This window comes from Trichosurus vulpecula, chromosome 3 (genome assembly GCF_011100635.1).
Source record: "Trichosurus vulpecula isolate mTriVul1 chromosome 3, mTriVul1.pri, whole genome shotgun sequence".
Lineage (NCBI taxonomy): Eukaryota > Metazoa > Chordata > Mammalia > Diprotodontia > Phalangeridae > Trichosurus > Trichosurus vulpecula.
The window spans coordinates 302,488,813-302,513,421 of record NC_050575.1 but is presented as its reverse complement, the minus strand read 5'-3'; the positions used below and the strand labels follow the sequence as shown (position 1 = coordinate 302,513,421).

Sequence of the window (24,609 nt, the reverse complement as noted above, 5' to 3'; positions counted from 1 at the left end):
GGCCGGGCGCTCAGAACAGGCGTGAAAGCACGAGGAAGTGACAGACTCCAGTGACACAGACGCCAAGACCCTCCCGCCGATGGTCCAGCTCCTCCCCCTTCCAGTTCCTCGTCTTCGCTCCCCTCTGCGGAGACCGTGCCCGAGACGGGGCGGGGCCATGGGCGGAAAGCACCGCCCGGCCTCTTTGCGCACTATCGCGGCCGTTTCACTTTACGGCCGCCTGGAGTGGGTGGGGTTGGAGACGTCGGTGAGGGGGGTAGGTTTTAGGGTGGGGAACAGGGAGAGGAGTCTTGTTTGCAGCAGGCCGTAAGTGAGGGACGAGGCCGCGCGACAGCCGCTGGAGGGCCACGGAGGAGGCGGGTCGGTGTTTCCCAGGCCCGGGAGGGGGGTGGCGAGGGTGGGCTGGGCCGGGCCGGGGGTGGTCTGGGCGCGGGCCCCGGGGGAGGACGCGGGGCGGCGGAGGGGGCGGCCGGCCCCGGCAGCATGGGGCGGGCGGGGGCTCCGGGGCCGCTGTCACGGGCCGGCTCCCGGGCGCGGCCGGCGCCGGGGGCCTGAGCAGAACCGTGTTGTCGTGTCCCCCGCAGCGCAGCGCGGCCCGGCCCGGCCCCGCCCGCCATGAGGCCGCAGCAGGCGCCCGTGTCCGGCAAGGTCTTCATCCAGCGGGACTACAGCAGCGGCACCCGGTGCCAGTTCCAGACCAAGTTCCCCGCCGAGTTGGAGAATCGGGTACGGAGCCCCGAGGGACCCGCGCCGGCCCCTGACAGCTTCCTTCCTGCGGCGAGGAGGGGGTGGGGAGCCGCCTGGCCTCTTCACTGACACCGGCAGATGGGGAAACTGAGGCAGGGATGGGGAGGGTGGCAGAGGCAGGGCAGGGTCCGAGGAGGGGGTGCCCGGGGAGAGCGGGCTGGCAGCAGCGGGCATCTTTGTGGGCGGTGTTGACTGGGGGAGAGGGAAGAGTGCTTGCCTCGAATGCCCGTCCGGGATGCCCCGTACTTGGCAAAGGGGAAAAAATCTCCCTCGTTGTCGGTGGTCCTGGGCCCTTTGACAACTCAGACAAGAGCCCTCTGGATGGCTAGGAAACGCCTGTGCGCTGCCTCTGTAACCCAGCTGCCTGCAGGAGTGGGCTTTTTAAGGCATTAGGCAAGTGGAACACTGAAACATTTTCCCCCTTTCTCCAGATATACTACTGGACTAGTGTACATATGTATATACAATTAATAGTGTTCATATGTGACATATGCTGTATGTAGCATGTATGCCTACACATGTATGTAATACTCCATTAGTAAGCCATATTTAGTTCATGGCTTCTATATAAATACTGCAGTGGTAGTACTTGTGTATAATATTTGTGTTACACATATAGTATATTGTGTATACATAGCACATACACACAGTGCTATATATATAGTATATACGTACTATATATAAATACTATTTATACTACATATAGCTTAAAAACTATATAGTATAAAATATGTGTTATATATATGTATATATATGTGTGTGTGTGTGTGTATATATATATATGTATATATATACACATACACTATACGTAATACTACCATAGCAGTATTTACATAGAAGCCATGGGTGTAGTTTATCAACAGAGGGTGTGTGTGTGTGTGTGTGTGTGTGTGTGTGTGTGTATGTGTATGTATGTACACATACACAAACTGTTTTCCTATACCGAGGTCATTTAGTGGTTAGATGGGATCAGGCTCGTTTCTTGTTTTTTTTCTTGTTGACAGTTTACTCTGAGGTGGTTAGGTAGGTGGTGGGTGTGGGGCTAAGGAATGTTGGTCTTGGAATCAGTGGGTGTAGATGAGTCGGTACTTGAGAAATTTCCATTAGTAGTAATCTAGAGCCATCTTGGAATCGGTTGGGTTGTTCTACCGGATAGCCAAGCCATTCAGAATAGGAGTAGGAAATCTACAATACCTTTTTATGGTATTGGCCCTTCCCTCAGTTTCCTTTAAGGCCAGAGGCAGATCAGCACTCTGCACCTCGGTTTTCTCTTGAAAATGAAAATCAGACTACTTTATAAAGATGTTTTGTGGATTAACCCATGTTTGTGAAATGCCGAATAAATATTGAGTTTTGTTATTAATCCTGAAACTGTGAGTCAGCAAAATATCAGTCATCAGTGAAATAAATAGTGCCTCAGTTAGGCATAACTGGTTGGCACCTCCAGCATAACCTTTTCCAAAACACCTGCCTTGAAATGAGTTCTGCTGGCTTTTTGGAGAGGCATTAGGTAAAATAAAGAGTTGGCTGTTGTCACAGTAATTTTTAAAAAGTAACATAGCACATTTTAAATGTTAAAATCCATATGATTTAAGTGAAATTAGTTATCTTTTAAAATCTCCAGCAGAAGAGAATTAGAAACTTAGCAATCTGATTTCCACCCCCATTGCCCCCAAAACTTTGCTGAAACTGCCCTTTCTAAGGTCATCATTGCCTTTCTGAGTGCTAAATCAAATGGCCTTTCCTCTGTCTTTGATGTCTTTGACTTCTTTGCAGTTTTTATTGCTATACTTTCCCTAAAATTCTCTCCTTGGCTTCTAAGACCCTGCACTCTTGTAGTTTTGTTTCCCTCAACTGATTTTTCTCTAACTCCTTGAGCTTCTCTTCCTCCTAAATGAAGCCATTCCCCAAGATTCTGCCTCTTACTACCCTGTTCCCTTTTCTTGCTATATCTCTCACGGCTTATCCACTTGTCTACTGATGACTCCCCAGACTAGATCCAATCCTTGACTTTTCTCCTACAGTACAGACCCCCTGGCTCTTCTAGCTGACATCCACATCTGGATCCTCTGCTAGCATTTCTAACTTAGCATGCCCCAAACTAAATTCACTGTCTCCCACAAAACTTTCTCTTCAGTTTCCTAGTTGGAAAGTAGCGTAGCAGAGGGGAAAATACTGAATTCAGAATCAGAGGATCTGGATTCAAATTTAAGTTTTTCTCTGCTTCTGTGACCTTTAACAAGTCACTTCACTTCTCTGGGCCTCAGGTCATCATTTGTAAACTAAGGAGTTTGAACTAGATGACCTTGAAGTTCCTTTTAAGCTATGATCCTTTAATTACTGCAGTGACCTCATTCAAGGCTCCCTTTCAAGATGAGTTTAGAGTCAGCATTGATTCTTCACCTCCCTGAAGGTTGCCAATTGATCAACATTAATTCAGTTTGGCCAGTATTTTGTCATAGAGGCTAGTTGCTTCTTGATGATATTTTGCTATGGCTGGATTCTTGTTTTCAGCTTTGATTTCAATAACTTTACTCTTTCCTCATGTCACTCAATTCTTAAGATTGTGCTCTACTTATACAGTCTTTTACACAGTCCCTTCTTTTCCATTTCAGTTGCCCTCTTGTTGCCACTCATCAAGACTACTGTAACAAGCTTGTAATTGGCCTCCCAAACTCCAGTTTTTCTTCCAAGCTACTGCCAAATTAATCCTAAAGCACAATTCCAGTCTTATTACTACTCCCTAATTTAAAACACGCGGTGAATCTCCTTCTCATGTACTACAATATGTCCTTAACCTACCTTTCCATCCTTGTCTCTCCCTTCCCCTTCATATACATCATACTCTTGCAAAACCGGACTATTTTCTGTTTCCCAAGTATATCTACTTTCTTACCAGTGCTCTCATCCTTGCTAGAATATTCCTTCTATCTGGAGTGTTCTTCCCCACAGTTGCTACCTGTGGAAAACTTAGGCATCCAATCCAGTCACACAAGCATCCTTTAAGGTTTTTCTTGAGCCCTGCCTGATGACTTGTCCCTCTCTCAACTCCCAAACTGAGTGCAATCTCTCCTGAATCTTCCTGTGGCAATTTGTACCTTTCAGTATGACAGGTTTTTTTATTATAAGTATGTGTAGCTTTTATCATTCCCCTATGTAAATGACTGGAGGGCAGAGACTTTTACTGTAGCCCCTATCCATATTGGGGCTAGTATTTAGGGAATAGAAAAACTTTTGGGATTGTATAGAATATGCTTCCAATTCAGAATATCAAATCCAAATATAATGGAGAGGTTCTCCTTTTTCAGTGCTGCTTATTTTGGATATGACAAGACTTGTTTATAGGTTTTAAAAATCAAATTCTTAGCTCTACTAGTTCTTGCCAAATGTACATATGCAGAGTCAGACGTTAATCTTCTAAGTCTCTGTGTGTGGCAGAACCTTCACTTTATAGCCTGATTACAGCAACAAAATTTACTAAATTCTCTGCTTATTCTTACAGGAAATTGATGTTTTAAAATCTTGAAATCCTTTGTATTAGTGAACACTCTATAGAATCATGTATGGTGCTGCGTTAGGTGTGGCTTTGGGGGGTTTCTTTTAAAATGTTTGTATAAAAACACCAGCTTATACTCTAAACAGGCATTTTTGAAAGCTTTGATTGTATGTGTGTGTTAAGATTAAATTTAAATTACAGGGTTAAATTTTCCTTGCTTTGTTTGCTGGCAATTTGAAAGACTTCTTTTTTTGTTGTTCCCTTACCCTAGAAATTTGTTTATTGCTTTGCAGTAGGGATTGATTGTCCTTTACTAAAAGTATAAAGTTGGCAAGTTAGTATAAAGAAAACTGATGTTTTGGGTTTTGTAGTACTTTTAAACATGTTATGAAGAAATTCCATTTTGCAAACATATTTGCATCTTTTTTAGTTATTGGCCGAAGAGTTCTGTTGATACAAATTGATTTGCCCCACTGTCTTCATTAGAATGTTTCATTTTATTTGACTTTGATTTTCAAAAAATCTTCTCTACATCTGGTCTATATAGTTATATTACCTGTTTTTGCCACAGTAAGCTGCTTAGACTTTAGTCCTTTGCTTTTCATTACATATTTCATCAGAAATATAAGAATTCTGACATCACACAATCTTGTTTCCTATTTTTCTTCCCTCTTCTAACCTAACTCAAATTTCTGCTTGGTTGAACTTCTCTTATCTCTCTTTTATTGTAGCTCTCATATCATCCACCCAAGTGCCAAAGTAGGACACTAATAGTTCTCTTCCAAATGTGTGAAGATAAAGTAGTGAGATTGAAATTCCTGGGTATGCTCCCCAGAGTCCTTTCTTACTGCATGTGCTGTCTGGATTTGCTACTGGTGGTCACTTTTTTATCCTTTATTCTTTTATTTTTTAAAAACCTAAAAAATGGTTCTTTGACACTTGCTTTTTAAAAAATTCAGTTTGTTCTCTTCCATATGACACATAGTGACCTCCCTTCGCACGGCCTCAGCATAACTAGCTCTTGCCGAGTGATTCTGATCATATAGGAACAAGATATTTTGGAGGCTCTGTATCTGAGCAAATTTCAGTTAAAAAGATCTTCTTCGTTATGTCATAATGCTGCAGGCACATTTTGGAACTGGCTATATAGTCCTTATTATGTTATAGGTTTGATAGACATGATTCAGTAGGAAGTAATAATCGTAGCCATCATTTAGGTAGCCAATCTAAGATTCTATGATTCTGCTATTTCCATATCAGAGAAGACCTTATAGAGGAGAGAAAGTAAGTTCAGCTCTTGATGTTGGTAGTACCTTAGGAAAGGTAAGATTACAGCTATTCAATAAGAAGAATATGGTTTAGTGCAGCATTGGCCGGTGACCAAGATGAGTTTTGTAACTGGATTATGTCCTTATTGAAGTAAAAAGAAGTTGGAAGTAATGGTATTAACCAAAATATAATCAGTCAAGCAGTTTGTTGTTCAGTTGTTTCAGTGATGTCCAAATGACCCCATTTGGGTCTTGGCAAAGCTACTGGAGTGGTTGCCATTTCCTTCCCCAGCTCATTTTACAAATGAGGAAACTGAGGCAGATAGGGTTAAGTGACTTACAAGGTCATACAGCTAGTGGCTGAGGTAGGATTTGAGCTCAGGTCTTCCTGACTCCAAGAGCAAGACTTGAGGCAGAGAGATCAGTTTGGAGGCAGTTGTAATAATCTAAGTGAGAAGTGATAAAGGCCTGAACTATGCTGTAAGTGGAATCAAATGCAAAGATGTTGTAAAGGTAAAAATGCCAAGATTTATCAAGTGATTGGATATGTGGACTGAGGAAAAGTAGAAGAAGGATAATGCGAAGGTTACAACCCTGGGAGACTATAGAAGGATGGTGGTGCCTTAAACAGAAATAAGGAAGTTTGGTAGAGAAGTGAGGGTTTAGGGGAAAAAAAATAATAAACTCAGTTTTGGGCACATTGAATTTAAGATGTCTCCGGGACATCCAATTTGAAATGTCCAATAGATAGTTGGTGATGCAGGACTAAAACTCGAGGGAAAAGCTGGGACTAAACATGTAGACCTGGGAGTCATCTGCCTAGAGATTTTAGATGCAGCTGATGAGGTTACACAGAGAGTGTAGAGGGAGAAGAGAACCCAGGTGTGAATCTTAGGCAACAGCCTCAGTTAGGGGGCATGATGAAGAGAAAGAACCAACAAAGGCATCACAAAAAAGTAAACAGTGTGAAATTTGGGGTTTTATATTGAATCCTCTTATGTTGTGCTGTGTATATAGAAATGTTCTCTTTTTTCTGTATTTAGTTCAAAATGAATAAAAATTTTAAAAAGAAAAAAAACAAAGGAGACTTGAGCAGTGAATAGATAGGTAGGAGGTGAAATAGGAGAGAGTAAGAAAGAGCAAGAAAACCCAGAGAGACAAAAAATATTCAGGAAGAGAGTGTCCTATGAAAGAGGTCAAGAAGGATTAGGACTGAGAAAAGACTAACAAATTTGGTAGTAAAGAGATCAGTTGGGTAATGTGGTTAAAAGCCAGATTACAAAGGGTTAAGGAGTGAATGAGGAAAGAGGAATTAGGCAGCAGTTCCTTTATCCAGGAATTGGAGAAAAGGAAGAGAGATGTTTATTTGTAGTCAAAATAAATACCTGACTTTTTTTTTTAGTTTTAGTCAGACCAGAGTAGCAGAATTTCGTGACAAGTTGGCTGTTAGGATCAGGGAACAATGAAGGATTGAAATAATTCTGAAATAGTATGCCTAGGAGACAGGTAAAGAGATCATAACTCACATTGATCAGGAAGCCAGTTGGAAGGTTTTAGTGGGAAGAATTACACTAAATTTGTTTAGTTGCACCATACATTCAATTTGTGATTTTAACAGTATACACTGAGATATTCTAAAAGAAATAAACATGTAGACCAAAGGAAGGCCATGGATCTGCATTCTCATTAACATATTAGTAGATTAAGTCACCTAGAAATTAGTATAAACAGAAGAATAGAAGGTGACAAATTAAATTTTACAAATGTTTAATGTCTCTGGGAGAGGTGAAGCTAATTGTTTAATTTTAATTTTCACTAATAGTCATGACTAGCCAGCAAACTATACTAATTTCTTAAAACCTGAAATATAATGCTATGCATTCTTGATTACATATTTCTCAAAAACTTATCTTTTTCATTTCTGCTTTTCCTACAGATTGACCGGCAGCAGTTTGAAGAAACAGTTCGTACCCTAAATAACCTTTATGCAGAAGCAGAAAAGCTGGGGGGCCAATCTTACCTTGAAGGCTGTTTAGCTTGTTTGACGGCATATACTATCTTTTTGTGCATGGAAACACATTATGAGAAGGTACAGTTGTATGGGAATGTCTAAAGCATATTACCTTTGCCTTCTTCCCTTCACTGAAGTCTTTCTCTGTTAAAGACTGTGTCTGTGGAGTACATGTTCTGGGAGGCTCTCTTAAGTTAAAAAGTTTTCAAGTATGTGCCCAACAGTGGGATTTGTCATTTAAGGATTGGCCTTACTAGGTATAGAGAGGCTGGTCATGAGGTAACAAATTCTTCTGAGCACTACAATTCATGAAGACCTTCTGCCCAGCTCTTAGAAGATTGGCAGTCTACATCAGTGAAAGGAATACTCACACCAAGTAACCATGGATCCTTGAGGGTTGGGGTGGGGGGAATTATTTTTTTGCTTTTAAATAGCTTTCTGGGGGCACTTAAAGTGTAATAGTATTTGAGTTAATTTTTGCTCCTAATATATTCAAAGCACTTATGAAAGTGAATACTCTTTGACTTTCAAAAACAGACCAAAATAGTTATTCCTGAATGAAGGTACCACCATTTACACAGCCCTAGACTTTTAAGCCAAGTATTTAGGTCAAGAGTATTTGCTTACAACCTAGTTCAGCTTTTCTAAAATTCTTGTAGCTAGTAAGGAGCCTACTAATCTCTAATTTTGAGTTAATCTAAGCTAATGTATTGCTGATTTTAAATAACTTTTAAAAGAAGTGGCTGTACAGCCATTATAATAGGTGCATATCTCATGGAGGCCCATAAAACAATGGCATACACTGTATTATTGAGACAGCTAGGTGGCACAGTGTATAGAAGCCAGATCCTGGCTGGAGTCAGGAAGACACATCTTCCTGAGTTCAAATTTGTCCTCAGACACTTAATAGCTGTATGAGCTTGGGCAGGTCACTTAACCTTGTTTGCCTCAGTTTCCTCATCTGTTAAAATGAGCTGGAGAAAGAAATGGCAAACCACTCCAGTATCTTTGCCAAGAAAAGCCCAAATAGATTCACAAACAATCAGACACAACTGAACAACAATCCTGTATTGTGTGAGATAGGTACCTGTTGCTACCTTGAGTTTACCTTCCTGGGTAAAAGAGTTGATTTTAAAATATCAAGATAATTAGATGTGTGCAATATATACTTGATTTTTGATCTAAGAACTTACTTATTAGCTGAGAAGTCATGGCCTTTCATTCTTAAATCACATGGTATCAGAAATGTTAAATGGTTCATATCTGCTTTTGGATATGGCATCTTCCATACTGATCGTGTATTATATGATGTTCCCATACTCCTTTTTATAAGTGATGGACACTGAATGTATTTATAGATAATAATTCACATTTCTGAATTGAGGTAAAAATACATTACCGTAAAATATCATATTCATGTTTATTAGTATATATAGTGCATGAATAAGAGTACTTTCTACCTTTCAGACTTGGTGACAAACTTTGTCAGGTTGTAATAGACTTCCTTTATTATTTATTTAGGTATATGATAAAATTCCTCTGTGGAGAATACTTAGGCAAACTTTAGATTGACATCAACAATAAACGTTACAGTTTGAGGAATGAAAACAGTTTAGCTGAATGTCTTATAAATTGTAGTTTTTAAAGATGTTATTGGTGATGCTGGTAGAGTTTAATCTGATTTTATAAAAATCATAAAATTTTCTGCTGCTTTGCAATTTATGTTAGTAGATTTGAACCTCTCCTCTTAGAAGATTTATATTTTAGAAATAATCTTTTAGTTAAAATATTGATGCAGTGTTGAAGTACTTTTTTAAAAAAGCATTATAGATTTTAATTTGAAACTTTAGAAGGTAATTCATGGTGTCAAGCACAAAAGAAATTTTGATCCTGTAGATATTTTTCTACTTAGACTTCTACTGGAAGTGCTTATGGTTCTACTTAATCAGGAGTCTCTTCTGTGTTATTTGGCATACCAAGTAAATTTGATCCATAAGTCACACCAAGATCCAGCTACATGTAGAAAAAAAAAGATGTGGGTAACTAAATAAAAAGAAAGAAACTGAACCAATTACATTTGGTTTCATTATTGCATGACTTTTTTAGGATCCTTTATAAATATACATTTATTATTATTAAACTAAAGAATCCACATAGAACTTACCCTTAGAATTATGTAGTTCGTTGATAATAACAGGGAAATAGATCATTTTAGTTTCACACATCTTAACAACTGAAAATCCTAGGCTGCAAGGATAAATGCAGTGAGATTTCTGAAAATGTAGAAGTGCACTTATCAGACAGAAATTCTGATGTTTTTCCTATGTGTTTAACTAGAAATGTCTTTCTGCACAGTATTATTATTTAAAAGGAAAGGAAAAATAGGGGCCTTGCTGTTATTTCTCTGATGCCATCCCATTGTTTTTAAAAGGGAACAGGAAAGCTTCTAGACACCTATACTTTGGGCTGTCAACTCATAAAATATAAAGAAGTTATCTACTTCTTTGGTGTATACAAAAAAAAAAACCCTGACATAGAAAGGCAAGAACTTTTGTTACCTTTAAAAAAAAAAGCTGAATCCTAGGATGTGGGGGAGGGGTTTTGGTGAGAGGTTGTAGGAGACAATGTTCCTCATTTGGATAAACCTATGTTCTTTTCTCTTGAAGGTCAGTTGGGCTTACTCCAATTTAGTATTTTTAGGGGAAAGTCAGCTATTCATAAAGCTTAATGTAGTTAAGAATGCTTTATTTTTATGCACATTGTACAAATTGTGGTTATGCAGAAGGTTTGAGGAATGGGATAGTTTTTGTTGGGCGCTGTGATTTGCCAGAAATAGAAATGGTGAGTAAAATGACTGAAACTCCAGCAGATGAAGGGTTGTTGGGTTAACAATGGTGCAATGCCCTTTCTAGGATGCTGAGTGAATTTAAGGATATAAAAGCTGTTCCATTACAAGGGACCAAAAAGTTTGTTGTTGTTTTTTAACACTTTGGGATAGTGATGGCTTCTACAAAGTACTTAACAGGATTTGAAATCTCACGCACAAAATTGTCTTCTTTCTGAGCTGGTATCCAAGTGCACATTATTGCTATTAGAGCTTAAATTAAAACCTTACCCAACAAAAGTTAAATTTGATATAACAAAATGGAGTGTTATTTCCCCGGTAGTAATCTCTACCCAAGAAAAGAGGGAGAGAAGCTTTTCTGAAGGAATCCTTTCTTTGAAATCAGTCATGCAGACATTTTCTGAGAGAGTATCCTTGAGTTCTAATGGATTGGGGTGAAGGGATACTGAATCTCCAATTTCCATTTCTGGCGGCTGAACCGAGAGGGAAATTGGAGAGTTTGAGAGACTTGAGCTAGCCATCTTTATGGCTTACTTCCTTCCATTCATTATTTGAGGGTGATTGATAGGTAGTGATACAGAGATAGGAGGTAAGATTTTTTGCTTCTTAAAGATTAACTGAAGTTAAACTTTGCTTGAAATTCAAAGTAGGAAAATGTTCTGTGTTGCTGAACATAAATTTGTTGTTCTAGGAAGAAATGAAAACTCCCTTTCTCTAAGGATAATACCACAAATTTATTAGCATAATACAGTAGATCACCTTTCCAAACTAGCTACTCTTTCAAGAATTTACCATTTAAGTGCTTATCATCATCTTTAAAAAAACAGACTAGTTAATAATATTGTAGAATATTGAAATGTAAGCCAGTTTATAATCACAAATCTAGAGTGCCATTTTCAATATGCTGGTTAGTTTAGTCCAGTATGTTACTGACCTAAATTCAAAGTTAATTTCTAGCATTGTTTTCACAGATTTTTTTCTCCCTTTTTTCTAGAGATTTTAATCTCCAAACAGTGGTGTTAATTTAAAGAAATAGGTAGAAATTGGAGCCTCATTTTAGAGCTCTATCAAAGTTCCTTTGAAAATTAGGCCAGAAGAGGGATTGCAAAAACTGTCTGTAGTTGGAAATAAACTCTGTGACTTTTTCATTTCTAATTGATAATTCAGTATTTCAGATACTTGTGATTTCATTGGTATGGGTACTCCTTCTGCCCATGCAGATCACATCTGTATGAGTTGCAAGGATTAGTACATTGCATCACCTGGAGGCCAGCCATTTGATGAACCTCTTGAGTTCAGCTAGGCTGGTCCTCAGACACAAAAGCAATTGGTGGATCCATACTTACACAAGATTTTCCATCTTGTTAAGAATTGCCAGAGTAATTGTTCCACTCTGTTCACATAGCCATTGAGAACCCAGGATCACCTAATTCCCTTCATATTCTAATATCTTTAAATTTCTTGTATCCCAGAATCTCCTTTACTGAATCTGAAGAATTAATAATTAGTAGAATTTACCTTGCATTCTATCTGGATATTGCCTCTATTTTCTTTGAGTTGTATAAGCTTCAGTATTCTATTTATTAATCTAGCAGTTCAGTTGTGTAGTCATACTTCACACTGTTGAAAGTGATCATAGTATCAGGAATTTAATTACTGGGAAACCCTCGGGAAATTAAAGGTCATGTATATTACCAAAGAAATAGCCTTGCTGGTTCTGAAATAACTGTTTTACCTTTGTCACAATCATTACCTAGAATAGTTGTCCTATGCTACCTAGTCAAAAGGAAAAAGAAAATAGCTAAAATTAGCTTAAAGGAGAGACTAAAGAACTGCCCTTAATAATGAAAGACATTATATTAACAAAACTGTTCATTGAAAATTATTCCTTAAGGAAAAATAAAAAACTTTTCACTGTGTGCAATTTCACTATGTATTAAACACCTCCTATGTGTAGTCCACAGTGCTAGGCAGTAGGGATGTGAAGGTGAAAAATGGTAAATCTCCTCATGGAGTCTAGAGTCTAGAATATATGGGGAATTTATTGGACTTCAAACTCAGAATGAATCAGTATCAGGATGTAGCCAAAAAACAAACATCAGTGTTATTCTAATCTGTGTCCCATCTTGGGTATTGTGTTCACTTCTAAGCATGTCCTTCATAATTTGTCTTGACTCCAGTTACATCCATGCCAGAAAAGACTGACTGAGAGAAAGTGAAGGGACTTGAGGTCATGCCATACAAAGATCAGTTAGAGGAGATGGAGATTTTTAGCCTGAAGAATAGAAGACTTCAGGGGTTACAGGATAGCTGTCATACCGCATTTGAATGTGAAAGAGATTTATTTTTTCTGCTTGGCCCCAGGAGACAAAACAAGGAGGAATAGTTTAGAAGTTGTAGAGAGTCAAGTCATGTAGTAAGGAAGAACTTCTAAACACTGGGGCTGTCTAGGACTGGAATAGGAGAGATTGGGTTCTCCCCCACTGGACATTTTCAAGTGGTGACTGAATGACCAATGTTTGTTGGTGTACTATAAGGGATTATTAGTGAAGTATTGGCTGATCGAGACTGTCATTATGGTTCTTTCCAACTATGAAATTCTCAGATTATTGTCAAATGCTGCAAAAGGGTTCTGTCAAATACTGTATGAGGACTGGAAACTGGATTTATTGATTATCTTCAATTTGTCCTACGTGTAGCTTGTTTGTCTGTAGTTGTTTACATCTCATCTGCCCTGTTAGACTGTGAGATCCTTGGGAACAGAAACTGCCTTATTCATGTCTTCGCATCCTCAGTGCTTTGCAGCAGTGCCTGGCACATAGTAGGTGCTTAATAAATGTTTATTGACTGACCTGTGTAAAAGGCAAATATCAAAACTGTGGCAAGCCATAGGAACTTCAGTATGCCCTGCTTTAAAACTAGGTTTATACAGCCAGCTGATACTTAAAAGGACTTCCACTAAAATCTAAAAGATTGGGTGTTTCTTTCACACAGGTTCTGAAGAAAATCACCAAATATATTCAGGAACAGAATGAGAAGATTTACGCTCCACAGGGCCTCCTTCTGACAGACCCAATTGAGAGAGGACTTCGTGTTGTATCTTTTTTGTTAAAGATAAGAAAACTAAAGTGACAGTGTTGGCATAGGTTGGAGACAATTTAATACTGATTTTATGACCTTCCCTAGAAAGTTTTTGTGTATGTTGCTTGCATTTTTCTACAAATTTATTTTCTTTGGTATCTTCTGACATTCTTTTGTGTTTTGCGAACTCTTTAGTATTCTGGATACCATCTTTCTTGGTGGTTCTGAGGGCATCTTGTAGTAATATTAGTTTTGATATGAGTAATGCTTTTCAGCTGCAGAGATCTGAACCAAAAGCCCTTTTGAAATGGATAAATTCAGTGTGTGGTGGAACTTGTCATCCAAATGAATTACAGTTCCATAGGTTCATCTGACTGGTTGCCTAAATCAGTTACAGCTGCCAGATGTTTGATTTCATTATATTGTACACATTTTCAGAAGCTATAAGCTTGAAGAGCAGTAGGTGAATTTGGTAAATAAAATTATAAATATTTAAGGTGACCTGATAATTAGATTAATGAATTAATAAGTAGAATTTCAGATTACATAATCCCAATCCTACCAATACAGGTTAGCAACTGTATTGCAACTGATAGTTTTATAGCTGCTTGGAACATTGAGAGGTTAATGAACTTTCCCAAGGTCCCATAGCCAGTATGTGTCAGAGGTAGGTATTGAATCCTGACTACTAGCTAGAATTTATATAGCACATTAAGGTTTGCAAATCACTTTACAGATAATTATTTCATTTTATCCTCACAACTCTGAGAGGTAGATGATACTAATAGGTCCACTTTACAGATGAGGAAACTGAGGCAGAAAAATGGTTAAGTAACTTGCCCAGACTCATACAGCTAGTGTCTGAGGTTACATTTGAACTCAGACCTTCCTGACTCGAAGTAAGTCCATCACTTTGTCCATTGTGCTATCCAGCAGCCTCTATTATGCTCCCACTGCCTTTGGGGAAAAGACCCATATTCTTGTGTTTATTGCTGTTTTCTCCATAACCATAAAACTATGATACTGAGGAGATAGCACATAAAAGTAAAATTGAGAAGAAATGAGCCAGAATCTCTTCTGATGAAATAACACACGTGAAACTACTTGAGTGTTAATCTTTTATTTTTAATCATGATAAATCCAATTCTCAAGGTAATCAGTAAGTGGGAATATTTTTAAGTTAAGTAAAAATTATCTCAGAACATTTCATAGGTGGATTTTATAAAGACAAAAGACAAAATATCATAGCTGAGAGTATAGAGCTAGTGCATTTTTTTTAAAAAATCAACAATAGTGATGACACAGCTTAGCATATTTAACTCACCTTTTAACTCATTTAGTCTCCAGTGGTATGTTTTCTTAACAGCTATCCTTTATAGATTGAAATTACCATTTATGAAGACAGAGGCATGAGCAGTGGAAGATAAACCATGGAGTCTAAGGTAAATAACAAACTAGAGTTCCATTTTTAGGTATTTTCCATACATTCAGAATATGTAAGTTTTTTCTTCCCTACTCAATAAGCATTTCCACTGCATGGGAATATAAAACTTTTTTTAAACCTTGTATGGGAGGTGGTGGATAGTTGGTGCCTAGAGTTGAATGGTGTTGTCTTTAAATGACTAATTATATTATTATAATATGTAAAAACTGGCTTAATCAACATTTGATTTGGTTAGATAGAAATCTAAATCTAATTTTGTCTATATTGTGTCAGATTATTTTTATATATTAGACTAGCCTCCTCACATGACTGCTCAGGCCCTGCCATCAATGAGTTCCCATAGAAATGTGAGTACCAGCACTTCAGTTCAACAAACGTTTGTTAAGGACTTACTATATGCGAGGCTTTCGAGATGTCAAGAAAAAAATGATCCTAAGGGCTCTGGGATATGTGTATGTTGGACGGAACATACACTTTTTTTTTAACCTAATGATTATAAATACATTTAGAGAAGTCACTTGACCTGGTCGGGTAGCAGTAGATTGACCTAGAGAGTGGGGCAGAGTGGATAAAGAGCTGACTCTAATCAGGAAGCCCTGGGTTCATATCCTGACTGCCACATGTTGGCCGTGACCCTGAGCAAGGCAGCTCTCAGACCATTGCAGAGAAGGTCCTAACCTGCCTTGGGTGAAGTCGCAGGGCCAGTCCCTGACCCAACATGCAGCCAACATAGCACTGTCTGCCCTCCACGAATATTGTTAAATAGATGGGTTAATGCCACAAAAAGATCCATAGACCCAGTTTTGTTGTGGTTCTTAATTCTCTGAAACAGTGAGACTGCTCCAGCTGGCCACAGTGCAACAGTACCACCTTCAGAGCAGGAGGTGTTGGTATTCCCTCACTTCACCAGTTGCTCAAAGTTACGTCAGATCTTTCAGGAGGTTGAAGTCTCAGTTCTCCTGGAAATCTACCCTTGATGACTTTCTCAACTGGTTTCTGTCACAGACTAGTGCCCTGCACAGTGGCAGAATGTAGCAAAGATAGACAGCTTTTCCCAGATGTGGGAGGGACCACATAGAAAGCAGAAACTTTCATGGAGTAAAAATGAGAACTTTTCCCCTCCTTTGCTTTGCTTCAGGATCTTGTCAGCACTTTGGAAAAACAAAGCTATTGGTGGCTTCTGTCCAGTTTATTTGCAACTCCTGACAAAGTTAGCCTCGCTCTTCTTAAAGATTGTCTGCTCTGGCACCGGGAAATGTCACCTGAATTTTCCTTAAAACCCAAAGGTGTAAATAATGATGCCTGTGCCGTATGTTTAGTTGTTGTAAAAAAGTCTTAGATAGTAGAGTATTTTGGAATATGTAGTGTTACTTGTCCATACAGTTTCTTAACTGATATTTCTAAAAATGAGCAATCAGAAACCTTGTGTGGCTTTTGTTACATGCCATTGGAATAAGTTTTTTTATCAATTGCAGCTGCGTTGACTTGGCACAATTCATTTGTCATGACTCATTTTGCAGCTATTATTGCTAAACAGAATGTTTTTCTGAGGTAGTGTGGGGTTTTGAGCAATTATACACAAGAGGCTAATCTATCAATGTTCAAACAACTGTGAAATTTTTGAAATGGAAAGGATTTACATTAGGAACTTCTGGATAGTTTCATGAATTGCAAATGTTTTTGTTCAGCACAATGTGTTTTTAGAGCTGTATGTTCATCAGGAGCAGAACCCAGGAAGGGCTGGGGGCTTGTCAAACAGCTGTATGAATGTGTGTAAGGGCATGTGAAAGTGCACTTAATGTTTCACCAACACACACACACACACCGGAGATTAAAGTTCATGTTTGGGGATTAAATGTGTATTTTAATGAAGGAATATACAAAAGGAAGATGATCTTCATGAAAAGAATTTTCAGTAAAGTAGCATTTGTCACTTTTTTGAATTTAGTTTTTGTTAAACTTTTTGTAAAGCACTATGGAAAGCATTTTGCAAATGTGCCAGTCCTCTATGTCTATCCCTCACAACCCTGTGAGGTACCTTATGTTATCTCTGTCAGCTTCTCATGTGAAAAAGAGACTTGATTTGCTCAGTGTCACAATAAAATAGTGACTTTAAAAATTTGAGTTCACAGTACTTGGTTTCTAGGTCATAACTAGATGAAACATAAGCTCTTGCAAATCCAGAAAACCCACCAGGTAGAACTAAAAAAGTAAAATTACTCACTGATATGTGTGTGTCAGTTGATTCATGAGAGATAAATAAAAATACACTTTAGTATTTCTTTATAACTTTCTAAGATATCATGTTGGTTCCTTTTTCAGAGTCCATCTCAGAATGGGACTCTCTTCTGTCCACCGGCCAACTGCAGAGTGTCCCCTACCTCCTCTCCAAGCATCATTCCTTTGTATCTGCTGCCAGAGCCACGGTGCCATTCTACTCCAAGGACTAACTTTCTAAAATTCCGCTCCTGGGGTGACATCTAGTCGCTCAGCATCCACTTTGTGTCTTTAAACTGTGTAGGACTCTGTAATCTTTGTAGTTATTTCTGAGAAAATATAATGAAGCATTTCACTTTTTTAATTCAGAACAATTTAATAAAATGAGCTGTGTAAATCAGCCCAATCCAAAATCCATTTCTTCTCTGCCACCAAGACTATTGATTCTGCTCAGTATTTAAGCTGTCATCTCTACCAGGTGGTTTTTTTGGTTTCAGCAAGTCACATCCAGGTTTGGTTTCATTTCCCCTGAATTGAAGAATATTTTTTCTTCTGGGCATGTTTTTTGATGAGGGGTAAGCTATCCCGGTGGCCTGCTGACACATCTCCCAGACCTCAAGAAACTCACAGGATTGCCAGAAGATCTGTTTCTACTGTTAGTTTCTCATACTGAAGCCTATTGGAAAGATAATGTATAATGCTTTTGTTTTTAATGTAGCACTTATTACTAAGTGAACCAGTATTTCATGTGATTTCCAGTTACCTTGATTCTCCTTGGAGAATTTTATATCATTACTGCATTGCCATGAACGTTGGGAGGATGTAGTATGTGTTGCTTGTTTTATTAAAACTATGTAAGCACAATAAAGTGGATGCTAAACCATCAGACCTATAGACATCCTTGCTCTGTCCCTTAATGTGTAATAAGCAGGTGTAATGAACATTTTCCTTATGGCTTTATTATGAATATAACTTATGGGGAAAATAATTTGGTAGGAATAATACTGTATGTGCTCATTTTTAACTATTTCCACTGACAAAACTTATGAATCATAAACCTTTCTTGAATTCAGTATTCAGGATGCACATAACTCTTGTAATTAGTTCAGGTGAAATAACATGAATATTTCCTGAGTAAAACTCCCAAAAATCTAATTTTTAATATTTGTTTTTCTTCAACCTTCATTCTTCGTGACAGTGTTTTCCAAGACTTTGAAATTAAGTTAATCATCATGATTTGAGAGCATTGTTCTTTGGAAAGAGCTAAGGGATTTACTAGAAAAGAATGAAAGAATTAAAGTTCTACTCCCAGTGATATTGTAGGTGCTAATACTGGATCTAATCTTCCAGATTTAATTTCTGTTATGAATTTGTTAGTCATTCCCCTAAATCCCAGAGGCTTGTTTAATATTTTAATTGTATAAAACCCTTTTTGTTTTTCTATAGCCTGTAACGGTATGTCTGTCTGCCTTTCACACCCATTGCAATAATTTTACCCAAATATTAATGCATTAGTAAAACTTTTCTTAAATAAATTGTCTCTCTGTTATGTTTGCTTGATAGTTTGATGGTAAAGCTCATTTGATAATGTTGTGTATCTTCCTAAGTGTATTTAAAGTATTCTGTGACTCCTGAGTTTCCTATTTTCATTTTTTTAAAAGTTCCTTATGTTTATTTAGCACTTCATACTTTTCAAAATTCTTTCACATAAGTCAGCGTATCAAAGCTTTCCATCAGCCAAAAATGCTGGCAGTGGAAGATCATCTTAGTGATTGGTTGCTTTCATTAGGGTAGGCGGGGAGAGAGATGCATAATATCTTGTAGTATTTGATAGCCTCTGCGTTGATAGACAATATTATGTGCATTAATCCTCTCTTTCACTTAAGGAAACTTATCACCCTAAGTTTCAAGCTTCCTCACCTGAAATATCAGGTTATTTAGACAGAAGAAATTGAAGTTACTAAGACATGAGGTAAATACCCTTCAACATGATGAGTTTAGAATTATAGTTTCTCTGGATTTAAGTCCTAGTTGGAGCCATAGTTTATATCAATGCTAACACTGATTTTTCGGTTATGTAAATATAGCTTCCAATAAAGTCCTACTCTGTTACCTCATGTGGCAGAAGTGAACCTTGATCCTTGAAGGTGATGCCAGCAGGTCCTAATTAATTTGGAAGTCTCTAAGTACAATACCAAAGATGAGCTCTGTTGTCCAAGGACCAGTGTTAGTGTAGTTAAGTTTTAAGTATCTCATCACCAGAAAGCCACCAGGTGGCCTTTTTTTTTTTTTGGCCACAGATACTCATGAAGATTGTCTGCTAAAGGATGGATAGGTGGCATTGGTTGGTGGTGAACCCACATTGATGAAATCACCAATCTTGGAAGTGTGTTAATATAGGGGGAAAGTGCAATGGTACTTGAAATAAACATCAGGAGAGAAGGGTGTGATGCCATTATGTTTGAGGGTTAGGCCTCTCTGGTAATACACTGTCTACCTTTTGCTAGACATAGGATCTTCAGTGAGAATTTCTGAGGCCCTAAATGTTTGTGCACACCCAAAAGAAATTTCTAATGCTGAGTAGTGTGAGGAGAAAAATATTTCTGTGGTTTATATTCACTTTAATGAGTTTGATAGAGGAATAGAGATAACTATTCCTCAGCCTCTTCAGAGATGAAGTAACCCAAGGCTCTAGAGCAGAGGTTCCCGAACTTATTTGGCCTATTGCCCCCCACCCCCGCCTTTAAAAAAAATTACTCTTCCCACCTAGCAATCTTTCTTTAACCCTTTATTGGTTTTTTTTAAATTTTGTGTCATTTCAAAACATATAGATATTTTAAAACTGCATCTTAAATTTAATAATTCATTGTAAATTTGTAGGGTTTTTCCTGCATTGAAATTTTGGTGACACAATATTGCATCATGTAACCACAGAGTATCGTATTGTAAACAAGTCATTGCATGCACATATTCCTGCCAGTGCATGCTGGACTTCCAACAATGCACAACATGCTCTCCTGCCAACACTTGCTTGTTAAGACCTGTCAATGGACTTGACCACTGATGGGTTATGCCTTGCATTTTATTGTATGTTTATTTGGAAAATAACGTAATCAACTACAATTTTAACTCAGTTACACAACAGATGAAATATATACAAATGGTTCTTCAAAAATTTCTTCTCTTTTCCTTATGCTTCCTTTGCCCTCTTATTTGTATTCAACACCCCCCAAATGCACCCAAGGCTACTATCACTCCAGCACATACACCCCAAGGGGGTGGTATCGCCTACTTTGGGAAACTATACCGAGAGCAAGGAAAACAAGAGTCTGTTGGTTTTCATTTCTGGAAAGAAATCTGAAATTATGTGAAGAGGAACTAAGGGTCAATGATAGAAGGAAAGGCAAGTGCTCTGTGCACCACACCATGTATAGCAACACTTTGTGATCACAAAGAATTTGAAATAAAGATAACCTATCAACTGGAGAATGACTTCGAAGTTCTGTGCTACATACATGCTAGGGTTACAAACAGAAAACCTATACAGTTCCTCACATTGTTACAGGAAGAGAAAACGCAGGAGGTTTCAACGGCCTATCGGATGGATGGCAATCTTTAATGTTAAACTCGACACAATTCTATCCAATTCTAATTTGAACTATTTGATGATGCCAAAGATCTTGGTGGCAGCATTGTGCATTTCCGAGGACTGAGTTCCTGGATGGTGACATCAAGGCTATCGGTCTGCAGGCAGTGCTATTCCCAAGGTACTTGGGTTTACAGTACTGGATTGTCTCCAGTGAGGCCTGAGAAGAGGTGATGGTTGAAGGGATAGGGTAGTGGTTTCCTGGCACATACACATGAATATGATGAATGTGTGTCATATAGTGCCACATTTCTTTAATGTGTTGGTTAGTTTTACAGAACTCATTTTTTACTCCTTTTTGACAATTTCTTATTATGAAAGGATGGCTCTCAGAGAGGGAAGTAGTGGGAAATGATGTAAAAGAGCAACAAAAATGTATCTAAAATATGTAAAATACTACTTGGCCTAAAAGCAAATAGTACACTGGTTTCTGGAACAGAATCATCCAAGATTTGAGGATTCAACTGAGGTACTAAGTGGAACAAAGGGACAGGAGAGATGGATTGCATTCATGACTACTTAAGTGGTAACATGGGCGAATAATGAGCTACCCTCCAACTCACACTTTTCCCTTTTTATGACACTATAAAATCCATTGACATAGCTAATTTATTGTGTTAATAAATCTTGGCTATGATTGAAAGTGAAAATATTTTTCAAGATGTTTATTTCTTTTTTGGATCTCAAATTACCTTTTTGTATTTAGCTTTTGGATAGAACTTCATTTTTTTTAAAGAAAGTTTCCACTTTTCAAAATTCTCTAAGGGGCCAATAAAAGCATGACTGATACTTTGTACATAACTGTAGCCTGTGCTACTTCTTTCCTCCACGTACAATTGAAATAAGGAGCACTGGAAAAAATCCTGGTTACCCCTTAGAAATAGATCACATGAACAAAACAAGCTTTTAACTGAAACTTAAAGGAAAAAAAAACCCTAATCCATGAGAATTAATAGTGAATAAAATGGGGCAAGAAATTTTCCTCCTGAAACTTTTGCCTCATTTCCAGGCACACAGAAATTTTGTGCTCAAGTTATTAAGAAAAGAGCTCATATAAACGTTTTCTTTAGGGATTGTTAGACCCTTCATCCTTCATGCTTATTAGACAGAGGATGAAATGACCACCAACTTCAATTATTCCTGATTTGGTCTTAGTTTGAGAAAATGAAGTCGATGTGAAAGGTTCCATTCTTTCCTTCTAAAGAGCAACAATGAGTGGCTCAGATGGACATTGAAAGGATTGCTGATAACTACTTTATTAGACATTTTGCTTGAGTGCACAGAAAATAGAAATTGCATGGGCTACCAAACGTGACAGATACTTTATTTTCCATGACTTACTGGTAGAAGCCTTGAGCAGACAGCATGAATTTTGGAATAACTTGTGAAATCAGTATGTTCTACCGTCAAAAACAGTAGGCTAAAGACTGATTAATAAATTAATAAAATGTAAGTGCTGATTCAGTCTCCCCATGCTAATCTCATACATCTCTTTTACACAGGAGGTACGGACTACGTCTGTGATTTCTTTGGTATAGAGAACTTTCAGGCGAGGAACCTTCTTCTCTGATACAAATTGGCACCTTCTCTGCGCCTTATAATCTTAGACTTGTCTAGATTGGAACACTGGAAAGTTGTGATCATCCAGGGTCACACAGTCAATATGTGTCAGAGACAGAACTGGAACCCAAACCTTCCTGGCTTCCAAGCCACCTCCTTATCCACTATGCCATGCTGTCTTTCTTACCCACCCCAAAAGGTACAAAGTTTGAAACTGTGTAAAATTAAAATTCTGTCCAGTGGATTTACTGAGACAAATAAATCTCTCATAAACTAAGTCAACTTCCCAGCACACGCTCCCAAAAAAAAAAGCAGGTGTTTTTCAGGGGAGAGGGGGTGTTACTTTTTACAGTACTGAGGAAAAATTACATTAGGAAGTGATGGGGCAATTTTGGATTTATTTGTGTAGTCTTGAGTATCCACCCTACAAAAAGATAGACTGCATCAAGGAGTTCAGGAGCCATTACCAAATAGAATAATACAAGATAATGCTAGCAGGGCTTTCATATTGATGGACTGTATGAATAGACTTAGTCTGCAAGTGGGAACTCATTTAACTTAGGCAGTCACTTTGTCACCCTGGTGGTAGGATCCTTAATGTTCAGGTTCATAAATCACTTTGTCTTTGAAGAATTTCTTTTCCTTTCTCCTTACAAAGCTCTCTTAAAGAAAAAAAAAATTCAAATGCCTTAAAAATAAGAAATTTGAAGCCACAGGCCCCCAGAGCTAACTTCCTTGATCTTAATGTTTCTGTTCATGTACATGCTGCCTTACCTCGTATTTTCACAGACCAGTTTATTGCCAGGAAATGAATGTAATAATTTGTACTGAAAATGTTTTTGCAATTACACTTCTGGGGGCAACCAACTGCTGAACAACATGACTGTATAACCTCAGATCCTGTGGTATATGGGGGGCTCAGAAACATGGATGTCATTTGGCATTTTCTTTCCAATTAAAGAAATGATGTGTATAGCCTTTGCACATCTGTGTATGTCTCATACAATGTGCAAGTGTTTCATTTACTCTAATGCCTGTGTTCTCAAATACTTAAAGGATTTGTGTTGGAAAAAGGTACCTTGTTGGAAAGAAGTATATGTCTAAGTAAGAAATGAGAAGTTATTGAATTACTCAGGTAGCAAAAGAAGGACAAGGCCAGACTTGGTACATTTAAGAAATTACTATTAAAAGATTTCCATTTTACATTCACATATGAATGTAAATGAGAGGTAGGTCAATAACTAAGGCAAATTTCAATTTATCATGAATATTATTTACCAATAATGTATATTGCATGCCCTCATTATTGGGTCTGGATATATAGAACTCACAGTTTGCATAATAGAAAATTGGCAACATTCTTCATGTTTCAGGGAGAAAAAATAGAGTATTTTATCTAAATGTGCCTGTTATTGACTTACCCTTGGAATATGGTGAGATTACTCAAGTGTGTTGTGTTAACAAACAAAACCTAACTTTCCCAAATCTTGGCCAAGAAGCCAATACTCCAAAAAGAGGGGGGACCTTGCCATGGGACCACTAACAAACTTAGACTACAAAGATTGTAGAGATGCAAATGAAAAAGACCTGTGATCACTATCAGATTTTCTGAGGGCCATAAGAACAAGAGTAAAAAGCTTACCAGTGTATCATAAGCTCTGAGGTAACTATACCAACCCCCACTTGCACTGATAAGGCTAATCCTCAGAGTTTGGCAGAGGAGGGCACTATATCCTTTCAAGGCTCAAAGAGAAGCCCTGAGGGATTTTTTTTAATGCTATACAGTTCATGACCCAGACCATGTCCTTCCCCCAGTTTATTAGTGAAATAAATTATTCAGCCACACTTAATTAGCTTTTAGAAAGGAGTATGTACTAAGGTGATGTAGTAAGAACTATTGGCACAAACCTTCCCCAAAAGTCTGTGACGCTCTCACAAGCACATTACAGAGTGCAGGGGAAAGTGACCCCAAGCTTAGAGCTTGTTTGGCAAAGGGTGCAATTCATAGCTCCTGGAAGTCTTTTTGCTGATGGATGTCCTCAAGGTGTTCTCCTTTTGGTACAGTGCAGCTTTTTTGTTGGGCCCTTTGTAGGACATATAGCCTGCCCACGGGGACTCAGGGAAGACATTCCTGTAAACCACTGTTGTTCTGGGAATGCCACTAGGCCTCCAAATGAAAAGTCCAAATTCTCCAACCTTCTGATGTTCACAAAGTCACCTTGGAGACCAAGGTAAGACTAAGACTAAAATATTCTCCTCTCCTACCAGAAATTCTTTCTCAAGGGTGGATTCCT

At 38.2% G+C, this 24,609-nt stretch overlaps 1 protein-coding gene across 1 annotated transcript; it reads left to right on the top strand.

Moving 5' to 3' along the window:
* The first annotated feature begins 222 nt into the window (after nucleotides 1-222).
* Nucleotides 223-18,658, top strand: GOLGA7 (golgin A7). The gene is made up of 6 exons (XM_036751709.1): nucleotides 223-360; nucleotides 585-726; nucleotides 7,448-7,600; nucleotides 13,362-13,463; nucleotides 14,828-14,890; nucleotides 17,215-18,658. Exons 2-5 carry the CDS (start codon nucleotides 616-618, stop codon nucleotides 14,873-14,875), a joined length of 414 nt encoding a protein of 137 aa, XP_036607604.1. The 5' UTR covers nucleotides 223-360; nucleotides 585-615; the 3' UTR covers nucleotides 14,876-14,890; nucleotides 17,215-18,658.
* The last annotated feature ends 5,951 nt before the right edge of the window (nucleotides 18,659-24,609 follow it).

Bases quoted from the DNA above. Each gene is read 5' to 3' on its own strand.
- GOLGA7 (XM_036751709.1), top strand. From the start codon at position 616: ATGAGGCCGCAGCAGGCGCCCGTGTCCGGCAAGGTCTTCATCCAGCGG. The intron at 727-7,447 runs GTACGGAGCCCC...CTTTTCCTACAG, and splicing joins CCGCCGAGTTGGAGAATCGG to ATTGACCGGCAGCAGTTTGA. The intron at 7,601-13,361 runs GTACAGTTGTAT...TCTTTCACACAG, and splicing joins TGGAAACACATTATGAGAAG to GTTCTGAAGAAAATCACCAA.